The sequence below is a fragment of the Python bivittatus genome, unplaced genomic scaffold (genome assembly GCF_059951505.1).
Source record: "Python bivittatus isolate LINGU-HERP-01145 unplaced genomic scaffold, Pbiv_v1 ctg000650_np1212, whole genome shotgun sequence".
NCBI lineage: Eukaryota > Metazoa > Chordata > Lepidosauria > Squamata > Pythonidae > Python > Python bivittatus.
This window is the reverse complement of record NW_028277093.1, coordinates 2,376,951-2,395,508: the sequence shown is the minus strand read 5'-3', so window position 1 is coordinate 2,395,508 and position 18,558 is coordinate 2,376,951. Positions and strand designations below refer to the sequence as shown.

At 49.2% G+C, this 18,558-nt stretch overlaps 1 protein-coding gene across 3 annotated transcripts; it reads left to right on the top strand.

Moving 5' to 3' along the window:
- Positions 1–258: 258 nt before the first annotated feature.
- Positions 259–12,339, top strand: LOC103051949 (uncharacterized). 3 transcript variants are annotated; one of them, XM_088151283.1, is made up of 6 exons: positions 259–393; positions 1,441–2,043; positions 2,420–2,534; positions 2,662–2,729; positions 3,860–3,989; positions 9,931–12,339. In XM_088151283.1, the coding sequence occupies exons 2-6, from the start codon at positions 1,627–1,629 to the stop codon at positions 11,823–11,825; spliced, it is 2,625 nt and encodes an 874-aa protein (XP_088007409.1). In that variant the 5' UTR covers positions 259–393; positions 1,441–1,626; the 3' UTR covers positions 11,826–12,339. The 3 variants fall into 3 exon arrangements, with proteins under 3 accessions (XP_088007409.1, XP_088007407.1, XP_088007408.1); XM_088151281.1 differs by having other exon boundaries at positions 261–422; XM_088151282.1 differs by lacking the exon at positions 259–393 and adding an exon at positions 438–508.
- Positions 12,340–18,558: the final 6,219 nt, after the last annotated feature.

The window sequence follows — 18,558 nt, the reverse complement described above, 5'->3', positions numbered from 1 at the left end:
ACTTTAGAACGTCTCCAACCTTCCATTTTTAAGAAAGATTCTATAGAAAGTCGTGTCTCTGTGTAGAGGGAGCAGTTGTCGAAAGCAGCTGGATTGAGAAGTCTTCCTCATGGGGGGGGAGGGGGACACACCACAGCCTCCTTCCTCCTGGCCCCCCATGGAAAATTTCTCCCTCTCTCTCCTCTTTGCATGAGCACCTGCACTGCACACAGAATCCACCAGGGGGCTCCTTTGCAAAGAGAAGGGAACACTGTGCACTTCAGCGTTGGGCCACTGGGGGGCCAATGCCAGAGGTGGCTTTCCAGAGGAAGATGGGAAGGGAGTGACATCACTACATCTTGCCGCTCTAGGACGCTGCACTCTCTCTCCTTAACCCACTGAGCTTCGCAAGAGGTAAAAAGGCTGCAGGAAAGTCTTCCTGGGTGAGTGTGGGTCTCTTCCTGTGCAAAGGGAGGCAGCGTGTTCTCGCACTGGAGAAGGAAGAGACACAGGCCAAGTCCTCATCCAGGTTCAATCTTCTGAGTCCTGGGAGTGGGAGAGCCCAGATCCCATGTTCCCCTGCCACCCCTTTCCATGCACGTTACAGATGGGAGGAAAGCAGAGCTCCAGACCAGCCGTGTTGCCCCCAGGAACAAATCCAGGATTCTGAGGAAGGAGGAGGGGATCTGGGGGAGCCCTTCATGCCCCATTTCCTGGGAAAAGCCTCTGAATGGGGGGAGAGGGAGAGTTAGCATTGCAAATTTCAAGCAGGAAAGAAGAAAAGCTTTGAAGGAAGGAGGTGCCAGAGATTGTGCCATGTGCTGGATGGGGCTAAAATAGGGTTGGATTCTCTGCAGTTCAACATGACTTAGGAGGATGAGTGAACCAGGACATCATGTTAAGCTACGTTCTTTCAAGCCCTGTGCTTTGTGTGAACTTGGCTCCTGGGGTTGGTTGGCCTGTTTGGGCTTAGGGCATGTTATATGAACCTGCCTGCATGTAATAGTGTGACCTGGCTCTTCAAAAGCAAGCCCAGAAGAAAGGGAAATGGAACATCCCAAGCCAGGGTCATTTCATTGCCATTTCATTTTTTCTGAACTGAACTTTCATGGTTTGTTAACCCGTTTGGGGGTTGGCATGTTGTATGAACCCTGCTTGTAGGGAAATGTAGATCTGGGTTTTTAAAAAGCCATCCTTTACTTCTGAGAAAAAGAAATAGAAAATGCTCCAAACTGCATTTATTGGGTATTCCAAGTCCTTGATGGAAGTCAATCTCATATTTTGCGCTACACAGACACACACACACACACACACACACACACACACAGGACCTATCTGCTCAATGCCACCGCAATCCTATACCAGCTCAGAAAAATACTTCCTTCCATGGGGATGAGTGTTGTTCAATGGTTAAATCCACCACTTTCTAATTCTTGGAATTTATTTTCTTTTCCATCTCAGACACCCAAAGTGGAAGCCATTTATACGTCTCATGTATGGACAAAATTATCTCTTAGGCAAAGGGGGCTGAATGGCCTGCTGTGGTTACTCCTGCAGCTACAGGAATGGTCCTATGAATGAAAAGACATTTGGAGAGCCACAAGACGCTTCAGACCGATTTGGAGTTGTGGTACAGGACAGAGAAGAATGGAGAGACAACCTTTAGCAAGTGAGGGAACTGGAGAAGGCCCTCCCTCTGTTCCACCTGGGAGCTGTGGGGAGATCTGCGCAAGAACTGGGCAGAAGATCCTGGAGGAGGAAACCACCCATTCTGAAGTTCCGCCCTGGAACTTCAGAAGTGTCCAATACCAGGAGGCTGAGGGTCCCCGAGGACTTTGCAGCCGACTTCACTACTTGTGTAATCGATGGTTGAGACCAGAAAAGCACACAAAAGCGCAGATGCTGGACCTGGTTGTTCTGGAGCAGTTCCTGGCCCTTCTGCCCTTGCAGATGGAGAGCTGGGTGCGGGAGTGTGGAGCAGAGACCAGCTCCCAGGCGGTGGCCCTGGTGGAAGGGTTCCTCCTGAGCCAGGTGGAGGAGCAGAAGGAGCAGGTCAAGTTGCAGGTGAGAGACCTTCATCTTGGAAGCCCAGAAGGGGTTTGAAAGGAATAAACAATGTGCTTGAATTCTTAACCCTTTCTACCAGAGTTCTCTGGCATTCATAATACATGGAGATGTTTCACTAAATCTTATAGGACATTGTTCCATTATCCATTCTAGAAGATAGATTTGGGACAGCCATTTCTCTCTTGCTTTCCAGCCTCACTGAATTTACACTGGAAGTTTTGAAGTTGTGTTGAAAACAAGAATTTATTTATTTATTTATTTATTTATTTTGTATTTCACATTTACATACCGTCCATCTCACAAAAAGTGACTCCACTTCATGTTGTGTGATGTCTGTTAATTCTTCTTCTTTTTTCCTGCCTACTATTTCAAGTCCTTCGCTGTGGACATCGAAGATCCTGAGGGAAGGAGGAATCCATCCAGTCCCCCTCAGGAGGTGTTTTTCAGGAGGATCTCTCAGGAAGATCCAAGTCAGGGCACCTCAGGAGGTAATGGAAGGTCTTCCCATCTCCCAGAGAGATCCCAGCTGTCTCATCTTCTGTATGTCTTTTCTTCTGTAGAATACTTCCTCCTGTTTTATTAATTATGCATCTTAAAATTCTGTCTCCCTCACAGGGAAGCATAGAATGAAGTTGTCTGCTCTTTATGATGGAGCTGAAACAATGGTTGAACCTCCAACTCAAGTAAGAGGAGGACATTTATTCATTAGATTTGTATTCTCCCTTTCGATCAGGAAGTCAAGTTGGTGTACATAGCACTCTCGCCTTCCATTTTTCCCTCTTGTTTGGGCTTGATTATTTTCTTGTTCCTGAGCAACATGGAATGGGGAATGTAACATTCAAGTTGCTCTCAGTCAGCTTAGCCTCCTCTGAAGTCTGTTGTTGATTTCCAATGGTTTGTAATTTCTATCCTGAGATTCTTATTAGGAAATCTTTTTTTTTAAAGACCAGTACTTAGCTCTCCTTCTGCTAGTTACCCTTCCTACTATTAGTTTACAATAACTAATTTTTTAAAAAGTCCTTCAAGAGATAGGAATAATGTTATTACAGCAGTAGCAACTGCTAAACAGAGACCCATTCATATTGTAATTCCTTGACGTGCAAGGTTGTTCAAAAGTAAGTAAGTACTCATATGGCACATTACCATTTTTAAAGTCTTGTTTACAACCAGTGATAAGGAAAATAAACCTATCCGATTAAAAGATAAGGCAGTCTATTTAAATCCAGTGAAGGTGGCCAGACAGAAAAGTGTCTCAGTAAAAATTGTTCTAATAGACCATATAATTAAAGCACTTTTGGCTTGCAAAGTCATTTCTAATCCTCTGATTTGTGCTTAGATTTGGAGGCCAAACTATCCAGCTTTGCAAAGGCTGAGAAATGTCCTTCCCAGAAAATTTTCTCCCATTTCTTATTTCCCATTCAGCCAATGGCTTAGACTGTTAGACAGACAGAGAGACAGACAGACAGGGAGAGAGAGATACAGATGATAGATGATAGATAGGATAGAGAGATAGAGATAGAGATAGAGATAGAGATAGAGATAGAGATAGATCAATCGATCCAGAAGGAAACTGGGGTTACTTTCATTGAATGGCACTGAAAGTCCTGCAGAATCAATCAAGTTGATAAAACCTGCCTGAAATATTTCTTCAGTCAAAGGCTTTTGGCTCTGCCATTTTCTCACTTAAACTTTGGAATCCTACCAAGCAGAGCCATTTAGGTTAGTGCACACCTTTGCTTTGGGAATTTGTGAAGAATAGGACAGATCTTGCAAATCCTCCTGGGCCTCTTCTTTTCTTTCTTTTCTTGTTCAGGAGGGTCTTGTGTCCTTCGAGGAGGTGGCTGTGTATTTCTCCAAGGAGGAGTGGTCTCAGCTGGAGCCTCGCCAAAAAGCACTGCATCGGGAAGTCATGCTGGAAAATTATAGGAACGTGGCCTCTCTGGGTAAGAGTTTGCTATTCTCCAATCAGAGAGTTTGGGAAGACATTTTGTAGTTAGATGCCATCAGCTATTTCTTATTAAAAATCTCCAACCAGATGCCATCTCCTGGGAGGGAGAAGGAAACGATCTGGCCTTCTCCTGCTCCGAGGAAGGAAATAGGTCAATGGCTCTCTGCTTAGATGCATCCTGTGCCATTTCTTACCTGGTGAATGTTTCCATTTCTGTTTCAATATATCAGTGACAAACTGATTCCTTGGCTTGAGGAGATGCTTAATTCTATCACACTGATCTCAACTTTTTGGGCCCAGATGCTTCCCTAACTGTCTTATGAAGGTTTGTCATTTATTCAGCTCTTGGGCTAATGACTTTTCTTCCTCTCCATTTCTATCCTAAGCCTTGGGATTAGGGGTGAAATGGTGCTGTTTTTCCTTTGGAAACCTGCTGTTTAGGGTTAATAGAAGAACGCTAAGTGTTTTTCTCTGCAACCATGTGATTTTGGCAAGAGAAAAATGAATAGCGAATGGAAGTTAATTTGGGTAGGAGGAAAAGGACAAGTTTCAAAACCGATTTAGTTCTGACAGATCTCTGCTGTAATTTACACCCCCCCCCCAATAATGTTAGATTTTCTCCAATACCTCCTTGGATGTTTCCCCTGATTCTTCCTTAACTCCTCTTTATGTTTTTCTGTCTATAATGATGGCATTTGGAAGTCCTCATAGACACACAGGGATTATCGCAAGGATGTGACTGCTAGAGAACTGGGCTGTCCGATGGGCCGGGTTCTCAAGAGATGAGACCTTCCAGCCAAGTTGCTCTCCCTCCCATTTTCTCCAAGGCTTCCCTTTTCTTGCTGCCTGTAAATGCAGGGACAACTAAAGATGAATGTGTCAGGTTCGGTCAGCACGAGGTTTCAGGGAAGCACGGGGCTGCAGGGAAGCTCGCAACCAGACCACGCGGAATCCACCGGCGGTAGCTAGCGGGGAAAAGAGGAACCGAAAGCGCCGCTAATTAACGAGCCACCTGCGGCCAGCTAAACAGGAAAACCGCAGCGGAAGCTTTTAATTACGAACTGATAACGGCGCGAGCAAGCAAGGAACGGGGCCGCAGGGCAGCGAAACAAGATCGCAACGCAGCACAGAACCCGCGGGTCTGCACGTAGCAGGGAGGGGCCAACCCAGCCGGAGGGGGACTGGCAATCAAGGACAATGGACTCTGACCGACCCTGCCATCATGAACGATCAGGGGGGACATTGGGGGGCCTAATTGCCCACAGCCGCAACGCGATCACGAGGCGGGAAAAAGCGCGGGAAGGGGGGAATATAACAAGTGATGCAATTGTACCAAGCCAGTCCTGGCTTTGCTTGTGACTGGGTGGTCGACCCCGGAGACAGCATCCTCCGGAGAGGACTCGGAGCCGGCGGGAAACGAGGCGCGCTCGCACTGAACGGCGTCCCAGTGCGAGCAGGGGAGTCGAGGCGCGCGGACCCAATAGGAGACGAGGACTGCCCACCGTTCCGGGTGAGGATACACGTCCGGGGGGTGAGATCCGGAGGGGAGGCGCAGCTACGGGCGCTACTGGACTCGGGCTGCACCCACTGCTTGATGCACCCAGCGGTGGTCTCGGGGCTCGGGCTACAGCTGAGGCGCCTCCGGGAGCCCATTTCATTCAGCCAGTTAGATGGCACGCTGGCAGGGGGGGGACCAGCTCAGTATTACACCGAGCCGGTCCAGATGACGATCGGGAGTCACCGGGAAGAACTGAGGTTCGTGGTGGTCCCGGTGGCCGACTACGCGGTGGTACTCGGCTTGGCGTGGCTGCGGCGGCGGAACCCACGAGTCGACTGGACGGCGGAGGCAGTGCGGTTCGGGGTCGACAGACCGGCGAGGGGCGAGAGCAGAGGGGACCGAGCCGTGGAGACGGAGGCAGCCGCAACCACCGGCGGACAAGCGGAGGGTCCGGGACACCGGGAGACGGGACGAGAGCAGATGGGGCCCGAGACCCGGGCGGCGACAGCAACAGCAGCAGCAGCAGCAGCAGCGCCGGGACCCCGGAGACCCGCCACGATCCCGAGGCGAGGGAGGCAGCGGCGACTGGCGAGGCAACCGCAAAGCGAGGGGCCGGACCCGGGGAACCCCGACGGGCGGCGGAATCCCGAGGCAGTATCGAGACCTGGCGGCAGCGTTCGGGGAGAAGGAGTCTGACCAGCTCCCACCACACCGGCCCAGTGATTGCGCCATCGAGCTAGAGCCAGGAGCGACCCTGCCTAAGCCAAAAATGTACTCCCTGTCGAGGAGGGAGATGGGAGCCCTGCGCGAGTTCATAGACAAGAACCTAGCACGGGGATTCATCCAACCCGCGAAGTCACCATTAGCGGCCCCGGTGTTATTCCGGGAGAAGAAGGACGGCTCGCTCCGTATGTGCGTAGACTACCGGGGGCTGAACGCAATCAGCACGGAGTACAAATACCCCCTCCCCCTGATGAAGGACTTGATGTCGCATCTGTCGAAGGGGAGGGTGTTCACAAAACTGGACTTGCGCGAAGCCTACTTCAGAGTTAGGATCCGCGCAAAAGATGAGTGGAAGACGGCGTTCAACACCCCGCTCGGAAGCTACCAGTTTTCCGTGATGCCGTTCGGATTAAAAGGGGCCCCGGGGGTATTTATGCAGCTAATTAATGAGGTGCTGCACGACCTACTCTACCGGGGCGTCCTGGTCTACCTGGACGACATCCTCATCTACACCGAGACCCTGGCGGAGCACGTGAGCCTGGTGCGCACGGTGCTCCAGAGACTGCTGAAGGCACAGCTGTACGCAAAGCTCTCAAAATGCGAGTTCCATCGAGAGCAACTAGACTACCTCGGCTACCGAATATCCAGCCGGGGGATTGAGATGGACCCGGCGAAAGTAAGGGATGTCCTGGGCTGGGAAGCGCCGCGAACCCGGAGGCAACTCCAAAGCTTCCTAGGGTTTGCGAACTTCTATCGTCAGTTCATCCTGAACTTCGCCCAAATCGCCCTTCCCCTAACCGACCTGCTAAAAACCAAGGGCACTGGGAAACCCCCCAAGCCCAGCATGGCACTCGCGTGGACTGCAGAATGCCAGGGGGCGTTTGAGGAACTAAAACAGCGGTTCACCGCGGAGCCGATCCTGCGCCATCCCGACCCAGACCGGCGGTTTATAATCCAAGTGGATGCATCAGACGTGGCAACGGGAGCAGTCCTGCTCCAACCCAGCCCGGAGGGGGCCATCCACCCGTGCGCCTACGCCTCCCGCAAATTCACCGAGACGGAGAGGAGGTGGATGGTGTGGGAGAAAGAGGCGTACGCGGTCAAGTGGGCGCTGGCCACGTGGAGGCATCTACTGGAGGGGGCAACTGAACCGTTCGAGGTGTGGACGGACCATAAGAACCTCGAGGCCCTGAAGACCCCGCGTAAGCTATCCCCCAAACAGGCACGGTGGTCCCAATACTTCGGGAGGTTCAGGTTCACACTGAAACACATCCCCGGGAAGCGCAACTTCTTAGCGGATGGACTGTCTCGCATGCCCCAACACGCCAGCCTACGGGAGGAGATCGTGGACTCCGTCATCCCCGCCAGCAGGCTGGCTGCAAAGGCGGTGACCCGAAGCCAGACCAAGGGGGAGCGACGGGACGCGGCGTCTGAAGTAAGGCAAGGGTTCGCGGAGGCAGCGGAGCGGGACGGTTGGCTCAAGCAGAACCGAGAGGCGCTAACCGGCCAAGAGGGGTTGTGGTGGCACGAAGGAAAGCTGTACGTGCCCGAGGGTTGCCGACGGGAGGTCATGGAGAGAGCCCACGACAGCCGGAGCGCGGGGCATTACGGCTTCGTAAAGACACTCCACTTAATCCGGCGGCAGTTTTGGTGGCCCACGCTCCGGAAGGACGTGGAGGCGTACTCGGGGGTTGCCCGGTGTGCGCAACGGCGAAAGGAGCCAAAGGCAAACCTAGAGGCCTACTCCAGCCGGTAGCGGAACCCGACGGCCCTTGGCAAGAGGTCGCCATGGACTTCATAGTGGAGCTCCCGGAGAGTAAGGGGAAGACCGCCATTTGGGTGGTCACGGACTTATTCTCCAAACAAGCGCACTTTGTAGCGTGCCGGCGAGTCCCCACGGCCGAGGGGCTGGCGAAACTGTTCGTGCAACATGTCTACCGACTCCACGGCGCACCTCGACGTATCGTCAGCGATCGGGGCGGCAACTTCATCGCGCGGTTCTGGCGGGAGTTCCTGAAGCGGGTGGGGACGAAACAAGCCCTATCCTCCGCGGCGCACCCGCAGACGGACGGAGCCACGGAACGCCTGAACGGGGGCTCGAACAGTACCTGCGCTGCTACGTGGGGCACCAACAGGACGATTGGGCGGAGCTACTACCATTCGCGGAGGTGGCATACAACAACGCCGTCCACAAGAGCACCGGGTTCTCTCCGTTCAAAGTAGCCACCGGGAGAGAATTCGTCCCCATGCCGGAGCTGCCTCAGCCGGAATCCCAGATCAACTCCCTGGACGCCTGGTTCGCCCAAATCGACGAGACCCGGCGAGCGGCGCACGCGGCATTGCAAAGAGCCAAAGCCGACTACAAGAAGCACGCGGACCGCAAGAGGCTCCCCGAGGAAAAGTGGAAAGTGGGGGACCAGGTGTATCTGTCAACCAAAAACCTAAAGACGCACCAGGCATCGACACAACTCAGCCCGAGGTTTGTGGGGCCGTTCCCCATTTCGGAGATCATCAATCCGGTGACCGTCAGGCTGACGCTCCCGAAAAGCCTCGGGAAGATCCACCCGGTGTTCCATTGCAGCCTGCTAAAGTTGCACCAGCCGGGGAACGCCTGGCACAAGGCGGAGGGAGTACCACCACCCATCATGGTCGGGGGGGAGCAGCATTTCGAAATCAACCGGATACTGGACGCCCGGAGGCACAAGGGGCAGACCCAGCTCCTAGTGCAATGGAAACATTTCCCCAAGTCCCACAGCGAATGGGTGAGTAAAGCCCACATAAGGGCGCCGGACCTAGTGCGGGACTTTTACAGTAAATACCCCGGGAAGCCGAAATAGGACCGAGGGGGGGAGTTGTCGTCAGGGGGGCGGCATGTCAGGTTCGGTCAGCACGAGGTTTCAGGGAAGCACGGGGCTGCAGGGAAGCTCGCAACCAGACCACGCGGAATCCACCGGCGGTAGCTAGCGGGGAAAAGAGGAACCGAAAGCGCCGCTAATTAACGAGCCACCTGCGGCCAGCTAAACAGGAAAACCGCAGCGGAAGCTTTTAATTACGAACTGATAACGGCGCGAGCAAGCAAGGAACGGGGCCGCAGGGCAGCGAAACAAGATCGCAACGCAGCACAGAACCCGCGGGTCTGCACGTAGCAGGGAGGGGCCAACCCAGCCGGAGGGGGACTGGCAATCAAGGACAATGGACTCTGACCGACCCTGCCATCATGAACGATCAGGGGGGACATTGGGGGGCCTAATTGCCCACAGCCGCAACGCGATCACGAGGCGGGAAAAAGCGCGGGAAGGGGGGAATATAACAAGTGATGCAATTGTACCAAGCCAGTCCTGGCTTTGCTTGTGACTACTACGTTACGCATGAGTAAACCTTCTTTGTGAACCACACGTGTCACGAGAGTTTCTCTGTCGAACGGGGCAAATCTCACAGAATGAACACACCCAGACTGAGAACCAGTTTTTTCAAGGGAGAGCTTCCTCATGGAGAGGAGGCTGAGGGACCCCAAAGTCAATCCGATACCAAGCATAGCACCATGTTTTGAACACGCCCTGGCAGAAGCAGGCAGAAGAATCACAAAAAATGCTAAAGGGAAGAAGAGTGGGGAGTTGGGGGTTGGTGACGTTCAAATAAGGCATACAGAGTTGGAGCTTGATCCCTTTTGCACCTCAGCTTGTGTCAACTTTCCTTTTTTTTTCTGTCCAAACAGGTGACGGATGGGAGATGGAGGGTTCTGGCCACGAGGCAGCAGCACCTTTGCCAAAAGGCGGAAAGGAAGTTGTGGAAAGGATGTTTGGAAAGCAAAGGCCTGAGGAAATCCAGTTAAAAGGGGGGCTGGGGAAATGCTCTACTTTTCAGTGTGCAGATATCAGTGTCTTCCTGGCCAAAGACGATCACCAAGAAAAAGGATTGTGTCCAGGGTGCGGCGAAATACTCAGAGATGAATCGGGATTATGCGACTGTTGTAGAAGCCATGCTGTAGAGAAACAAAATGAAAGCGGGAAACACTCCAGACGGACCTTTCCTCCTACTTTACGTCAGAGAATACAAAAAGGAGAAAAACCATATAAGTGCCTGGAGTGTGGAAAGTGCTTCAGAGATTCAAGTTATCTTACTTCCCATAAAAAAATCCACACAGGGGACAAACGATACAAATGCAGTGAGTGTGGAAAGTGCTTCCGTAAATCTTGTTCCCTTCATTCCCATAAAAGGATCCATACTGGGGAGAAACCATATGAATGCCTCAAGTGTGCAAAGTGTTTCAAAAATTCAAGTCATCTTTCTTCCCATAAAAGGATCCACACTGGGGAGAAACCATATAAATGCCAGGAGTGTGGAAAGTGCTTCAGTGATTCTTGGGATCTTACTTCCCATAAAAGGATCCACACAGGTGAGAAACCATATAAGTGCATAGAGTGTGGAAAGAGTTTCAGAACCAGCAGTCATCTTAGTCGCCACAAGAGGATCCACACAGGAGAGAAACCATATAAATGCACAGAATGTGGAAAGTGTTTCAAAAATTCAAGTCATCTTACTTCCCATAATAGGATCCACACTGGGGAAAAACCATATAAATGCACTGTGTGTGGAAAATGCTTCATTGAGTCAGGTTCCCTCACTTCCCATAAAAGGATCCACACTGGGGAGAAACCATATGAATGCCAGGAGTGTGGAAAATGCTTCACTGAGTCAGGTTCCCTTACTTCTCATAAAAGGATACACACAGGGGAGAAACCATATAAATGTACTGAATGTGGAAAATGCTTCACTGAGTCAGGTTCCCTCACTTCCCATAAAAGGATACACACAGGGGAGAAACCATATGAATGCACTGAATGTGGAAAATGTTTCAAAAATTCAAGTAATCTTACTTCCCATAAAAGGATCCACACAGGGGAGAAACCATATAAGTGCATGGAGTGTGGAGAGAGTTTCACAACCAGCAGTTACCTTAGTAGCCACAAGAGAATCCACACAGGGGAGAAACCATATAAATGCAGTGAGTGTGCAAAGAGCTTCCGTTCTGCAAAAGATCTTACTTCCCATAAAAGGATCCACACTGGGGAGAAACCATATGAATGCCAGCAGTGTGGAAAGAGCTTCAGAGGTTCAAGTTCTCTTACTTCCCATAAAAGGATCCACACTGGGGAGAAACCATATAAGTGCAAGAATTGTGCAAAGAGCTTCAGACAAAAATATCATTATACTTTACATAACAGAATCCACACTGGGGAGAAACCATATAAATGCATGGACTGTGGAAAGAGCTTCCGTTCTGCAAAACACCTTACTTCCCATAAAAGGATCCACACTGGGGAGAAACCGTATGAATGCAAGGAATGTGGAAAGAGCTTCAGTCAAAAACATCATTATACTGTACATAACAGAATCCACACTGGGGAGAAACCATATAAATGTACTGAGTGTGGAAAATGCTTCACTGAGTCAGGTTCCCTCACTTCCCATAAAAGGATCCACACAGGTGAGAAATCATATAAATGTATGGTGTGTGGAAAGGGATTTACTCAACATCAATCACTTTATGAGCATAGAAAAATTCATTCAAGAGAAACCCATAAAAACAGAATAGAACCGCATAAATGAATTGTATGTCAAAAATTTTGGAAACTACAGTCCTAAGCTGTTTATTACCATGGAGAAATGAAATGTTAGCAAATGGAAGATAAGAGGGAACAACGATGGCGAAGAGAATGGAGAAGAATAACTACAACTGATTACTTGAGCGATGTTGAGCATTTGTCCATACAGTGCCCTGAATCTAGTCTTTCTTGGAAGGTCCTACGTTGGCATCGTTCGCTTTTTGCATCTCTCAATTTATTGGCCACTAGAAGCACCAGACATAAGGACATTAGAGCGACTTAGTGTTTTGACTTTGCTCTCTTTGCAGCCAAATGCGTAATTGCATCTCTCATATTACACCTCCTCTTGAACAGACTGTTAATTATGAGGGCTGTCAACACTTTCAGTGTTGTATTTACTCTTCTGGCTTCCTTGCTCTTGGGATGAAGAAAATGCCATGCCAGTTCTAAGGCAGAGATGGGCAACCTTGGCTTTGCTGCCACCATGTAACTTCCTGAATAAAGGTGTATCTTTTGGTTTTCTTTCTTTCAAGGACTAGTCTCCAGAATTGTTTTACAAAGTGTTTTACAAAACTCAAGGTGAATACCCCCTCTATTTTACAAAGTGTCAGTCTCCTATCTTCATTCATTCTCTCTAAATGCACTTTTTACACATGCAGTGGGGCAGGAGAGGAATACTGGCAATGTTCCAGAATTACAAAGGGGGAGATAAAAGGTTTTCTTCCCTAGATCCCAAATAATATTCTCCACCTAATTATGAAGCCATGTTTGTGTCCAGGGTTTGGGTTGAAGTCCAGCCCCATAAGTACTTAGGACTTCAAAGTAGAGATTCTCTGATTTAGAAGAGAGTTCGAACTATTACTGATTGATCCAGTGTAAGTTTTTCTGAGAAGAGAAATTATCTTGTTATGAAAGATAGCTGATTACTTGGCTCAGCTGGCCATGGGTGGCAAGGCAAGCCCTCTCTTTAAAAGGGACATCAGAACTCAAGGTGAATACCCCCTCTATTTTTCCCACAAGAAATATGATTATACCATACATGACAGAATCAACACTGAGGGAAACCATATAAATGCACAGAGTGTGAGGTGGGTTGGCTGAGAGAGAATGAGGGGCCCAAAGTCACCCAGTCGGCTTCCATGTCTAAGGGGACTAGAACTCAGTCTCCCAGTTTCTAGTCCAGCACCTGAACCACTTATGATCGTGATTATTGTTACAAGCCCTTCCCAAAGGACAATGCAAACCAGAAAAACAATCACAAAATTCCATCTAGTCAAATCAGCCAGCCAAACATTTGCCGACCCTTAATCCTAAATTTACCTCTGGATTTGGGGGGTGACTTTCCCTTGATACTCTGCTTATCTGCTGAAATTTAACTCTTTTGCTAAGGGCCCTACAGGACCTTCTTTTCTTTCTTTTTCTTTCTCTCTATTTCCTCTTCTGCTCATGACTTATTCTTCCCCTTCCTTTCTCCAGTGCAGCAACTTCTTTCCCTTTTTCTCTCTCTTGTTTCTCCTTAAAGATAGTTAAAACATGACTTATTTTTTTTCCATATACAGTGGAACCTCGGGTTACAAACCCTTCTGTTAACGAACTTTTCAGGTTACGACCAGCTCCGGCTGCAAAATTTTGCCTCGGCTTGCGAACTCTGCCTCGGGGTACGAACAGGATATGTGGCCATTTTCCCTCCCGTGACACGGTCCGCGGCCATTTTTCTGCCTCTGACATGTGGCCCCCGGCCATTTTCCGCCCCTGACACGTGGTCCGCAGCCATTTTCCGCCCCTGACACGTGGTCCGCGGCCATCTTTCCGCCCCGACACGTGGCCGCGGCCATTTCCCCACCCCTGACACATGGTCCGCGGCCATTTTCCCGCCCCTGACACGTGGTCCGCGGCCATTTTCCCGCCCCTGACACGTGGTCCGCGGCCATTTTCCCGCCCCTGACACGTGGTCCGCGGCCATTTTTCTGCCCCTAACACATGGTCCGCGGCCATTTTCCTGCCCCTGACACATGGTCGTAGGGAGGGGGACTCTCCCTCCAAGCAATAGCCGCCTCCCTGTCCTCCACGCCAGAACGGATTAACGGTAATTACATTGAACCTTATGGGGAAATTTGCTTTGGGTTGCGACCAATTCGGGCTGCGACCAGAGTCACGGAATGAATTAAGTTCGTAACCCGAAGTACCACTGTATAGGGCTTTTCTGAAAGATCTACTCATGCTTCCCTCTTAAGATCGCCACACTTCACCTTCATCATCTTTGGGCATCAACCCTATTTTCCCACCCTCCCCCTTCTAACATCTCCAAGCACAGTGTGCAGGATCCACTGCACAGGGCGTTCTTTTCTAGTTCAGCCAAAATGCAAGGAAGAGCACCTTCCTTGGGGAGGTAACTCACCAGGACAATGAGGAGAAGGCTAAGAAGTTACAAGCTCACCCTGAGGGTCGTATTTCTAGGAAGAAGCACTTTCTTCCTTTGCCTCTTAGCCTGGAGAGAAAGAGCCTGCTTGAAGTCCTGTGAAGGAAACCCACATGTGACGCTGCATCTGTGCTACTAGCAAACAGGTTGCGCTTGCAGTGGCTGCCAGCAAGCTGAAACTCGAGTCTTCCTATGCGCCTTTTTTCAAAATTAGAATCTTGGGTCAGGGCAATCCTGGAGCTTCAGCTCCTCTGACCTACCTATGCCCCACTGGCCCCAGGCGAGAGAAATCTTTCCTTTCTTCAGATCTCCCATTAGAGTTCTTTTCCCTTAAAGGGTTACAGTCATTGCTGTAGTGGAGAAAAAGGAAAAGGAGCACCCCAAGACGGAGACTGCACCCAGCTCCCCTCTTTGCCTAATCCCATCACACCCGCATTAACCATTCTCATCCGCAGACAAAGCCCCCATAATCTCATCCAGCCAAAAGAAGAGAAGCTCTAAAAAGCAGCCCCAAGAAGGAAACCACAACAACATAGCCAAGTGTAAAACCACAACATTCCATCCTCAATCAAGGACAGCCTCTGATTATCTCAAAGTTCCACCTCCCTAGCAATGGACTTCCCCACTTCACAGCTGCTTCTGAAAGCAGCATTAATTATGTATTTATTTCAATTTGTATTGCTGCTCATCTCAACAAATGGCTCTGGGTGGTGCACAATCTTAAAATAAACTCCACAACTTCAGGAGGCAAACTGTTCCACTACTTAATAATTCTCACTGTCAAGAAATTCCTTATTCCCAGGCTGGATCTCCCTCTGACAAGCTTCTCCCCATTGCTTCTTGTCCTACCCTCAGGTGCTATGGAGAATAAATCGATGCCCTCTTCCCTGTGGCAGCCCTTGATTGGAAGACTTGATTGGAAGACTGCCATCATGTCTCCCTGCAGTCTTCTCTTCGTTAAACATACCTAGTTCCTTTAGCCATTCTTCATAGAATTTAGCCTCCAGACCCCTTATCATCTTTGTTGCTCTTCTCTGCACTCTTTCTAGGATTCCAAATGTGGCCTCACCAGTGCCGGGTAGAGTGGTACTATCCCTTCCCTTGATCTTGATACTACCCCTCTGTTGATGCAGCCCAGGACTGTGTTGGCATTTCTGGCAGCTGTAGCATACTGCTGACTCCTCCTTAAGTGGTGGTCCACCAGAACACCTAGATCCCTCTCCCAGGCATTACTGTTGAGCCAGGTCCTGCCTATCCTGTACCTGTGCATCTGGGGTTTCCTGCCTAAGTGCGGGACCTGACTTTTCTCTCCACTGAACTGCATCATGTTGGATAGGGCCCAGTCTTGCCAGTCTTGCTCAAGTCTGCCAAGATCCTTCTGAATCTTGAATCCATCTTCCAAAATGTTAGCAATTCCCCCTAGCTTTGTGTCATCTGCAAATTTGATGAGTGCCCCTTCAATCCCCTCATCGAGTTGTTCGTTCCAGTCTTCCATCCAGCACATTCAACAGCTCAGAACTGCAGTCTTTTCAATTCCTTTGCACAGTCAATTCATTCATACGGGTCCACCCTTTGTACATCTTTTTGTGCGAAAGATCCTGCTGCTTCCAAGGCACTCATGCTCTACGCATTTATATGGTTTCATCTCTGCCTCCTTCTATGGGTATAAAGTGAATAATTGTGTGCAAATCCATTCTGCGCTCAAGACGGTTTCCCCCCAGTATGTGTTCTCCAAATAGGAAACATCCCAGGCCTTGGGGTAAGGTGAATGCAGCCCCTTTGTTAGAGATATTTCTTTACATATTGTGTACTGTTTGTGGGTATGCTATCCACTTTACTTATACTGTAATCTGTGTTTTTAATGTCGGTTGTTTTAAATTCTGAGCCCCCCAGAATTGTCCTGGAGTTGATGGTGCCGAAATATATTAATACTAATAAATCAGGTCACCAAAAATGTAAGAAGAGCCTTGCCCAGAGCCCATGACATGTTCCTCCACTCCATTCTTTGATTCAGAAATTAAACTGATCACCAAGAGGCAGTATGTGACCATTTTTGAAACATGGCCACTTAGGGGACCACAGATGGATTGATTCTGTGCCATCAAGTCAGTGAATAACATTAACAACCTCAAAGGAACATTTTCTCCCTAACAACCTGTCCCCAAGCCCCCTCCAGCCTCTATAAAAAAGGGAAGGGTTGCAGTCCCTCTTTATAGGCTTATGCAAATTAGAATAGACAAGTCATTGGATGTAGCAGCAAGGTATTTGATTGGGTACAGACAAGAACAAGCTTTTGATTGGATATAGCATATCATGTGTCTAGTGAGATCAGTTAGGCCATTAGGGTGTAACTATCAGGTAGTGGGGCAGGATTACAAAGACATGGGTGGTTTTGAAAAAACAAACATGCAAATTTCCATGAAACATGGTTTCTTTCAAAGGAGTTACAGGGCCTCTGCTCACCTCATGTCCCTTTTCCCAGCCTCTCAGCATTCCTTGGCTTTCTCTGTCTCTTTTTAAAAAAATATTTGTTCATTATAATTTTTCAATACAATAAAAATATACAAAATTAAAAGGAGATTAAGAAAAAAAAGAATATAAGAAATAAGAATGAGAAAAAAGGAAAGAAATGAAAAAAGAAAGAAAACATAGAAATTTCCCTTTTTCTTTGACTCCTGTTAATCCCCGAGTGTTTCATGTATATCCACAAATGTTTCTTCTCCCTGAATATCTAGAGAGAATCCATCTCTGATGAAGTGACACTAGAGTGGGTTATGACAATTACTGTGCATTCACTTTCAAGCCATCTTTAGTTTTTGCCGTTAGCTGCTCCTTTGTATTCAGGTCAGGTCTTAGCAGAACAATGTGGCACTTGGGGATGAAGATGCAGCCCAAGAGGCCATGCCAGAGGCCAGGATGGAGAAGACTTGCACAGTCACCATGTACTTGCGCTTGGTGCTCAGGTAGGTGGGCACAAAGGAGATCCAGACACTGCAGAAAACCAGCATGCTGAAGGTGATCAGCTTGGCTTCATTGAAGGCCACAGGCAGATTCCTGGCCAGGAAAGCCACTGTGAAGCAGATGGTGGACAGAAAGCCCATATAGGCAAGGGCAGCATAAAACATGGCAATGGAGCCTTCATTGCATTGCAAGACAATCTGCTTCAGCTGGGAGTGCATGTCAGCCTCAGGGAATGGGGGAGAAACATCTAGCCAGATGATACAGATGGTAACTTGGAGACTGGAGCAAGTAAAGACAATGGAGTTGGCCAGAGTTTTTCCCACCCACCTCCTCACGGTCTTCCTAGGCTTTGTGGCCAGGAAAGCCAGAACCACCGTGATTGTTTTGGCCAAGACGGAAGAGATGGCAACGGAGAAGATGATGCTAAAGGAGGTTTGTCGGAGAAGGCAGGTGGCTGGCTTTGGACGACCAATGAAGAGCAGGGAAGTGAAGAAGGAAAGCCGGAGAGAGACCAGGATGATGTAGGAGAGGTCCCGGTTATTGGCCTTGACTATGGGAGTGTCTTGAAATTTCACGAAGATTGCTAAAACAAAGGCTGTGCCTGAGGACAAGAAGAGGGTAAAGGATCTCAGGATCATCCCCAAGTCTTCTTTGTACGATAGGAAGGTTATCTCCTTGGGGACGCATTTGTTTTGGTCTTTATTTGGATGGTGATCTTCTGGACATGTTCTGCAGTGCTCTGCATCTGGGGAGAAGACAGTGAGGAACTTCATGACCCCTTGTATTAATATAACATCATCCTAATAAAATGGTCCACTGAATATGGGAATAATAAGTTTGGGCTAGGATATTGTGCCTCAAAATCCAGGTATGTCAAAGGAGAAGGATGAATTGAAAACTCTCTAGGAGGAAGGAGGAAGGAGGACAGCTGGGATCAACAAAAAGAACGAGTTTGTTGAAACCAAGAATAGAAACAAGCTGCCTGGAGCTGAGAGGGGGACTCAAGGAGGGAAACAGCCTCTTAGGAGCTATATCACCAGATAGGCTAATCCCAAGAAATTATATGAGTCCAGATCCGGGTCACTTAGAACTCCATTCTCTGATTCCATACTCCTTTCTCAGTGATTTGGTTGGTGTGCTACTGGGGTCCCTTTCTGGAGAACCTGGCCACACAGGGAAGATATTTGATACCCTGGATTCAGCCAGTGGGATCACCCAGGTGGATTGCAGCAGAGAGCAAAACTATCAGGAAGGAGGGGGTGCATTCCACAGAGGGCAAGGAGGCAAAAGACAACACAGTCCAGAGGAGGAGCATGGGAAGCATAAGAGGCTCAGGATAGCCACTCCCTAGAGTCTC

Bases quoted from the DNA above. Each gene is read 5' to 3' on its own strand.
- LOC103051949 (XM_088151283.1), top strand. From the start codon at position 1,627: ATGGAGAGACAACCTTTAGCAAGTGAGGGAACTGGAGAAGGCCCTCCC. The intron at 2,044-2,419 runs GTGAGAGACCTT...TACTATTTCAAG, and splicing joins AGGAGCAGGTCAAGTTGCAG to TCCTTCGCTGTGGACATCGA. The intron at 3,990-9,930 runs GTAAGAGTTTGC...CTGTCCAAACAG, and splicing joins TAGGAACGTGGCCTCTCTGG to GTGACGGATGGGAGATGGAG.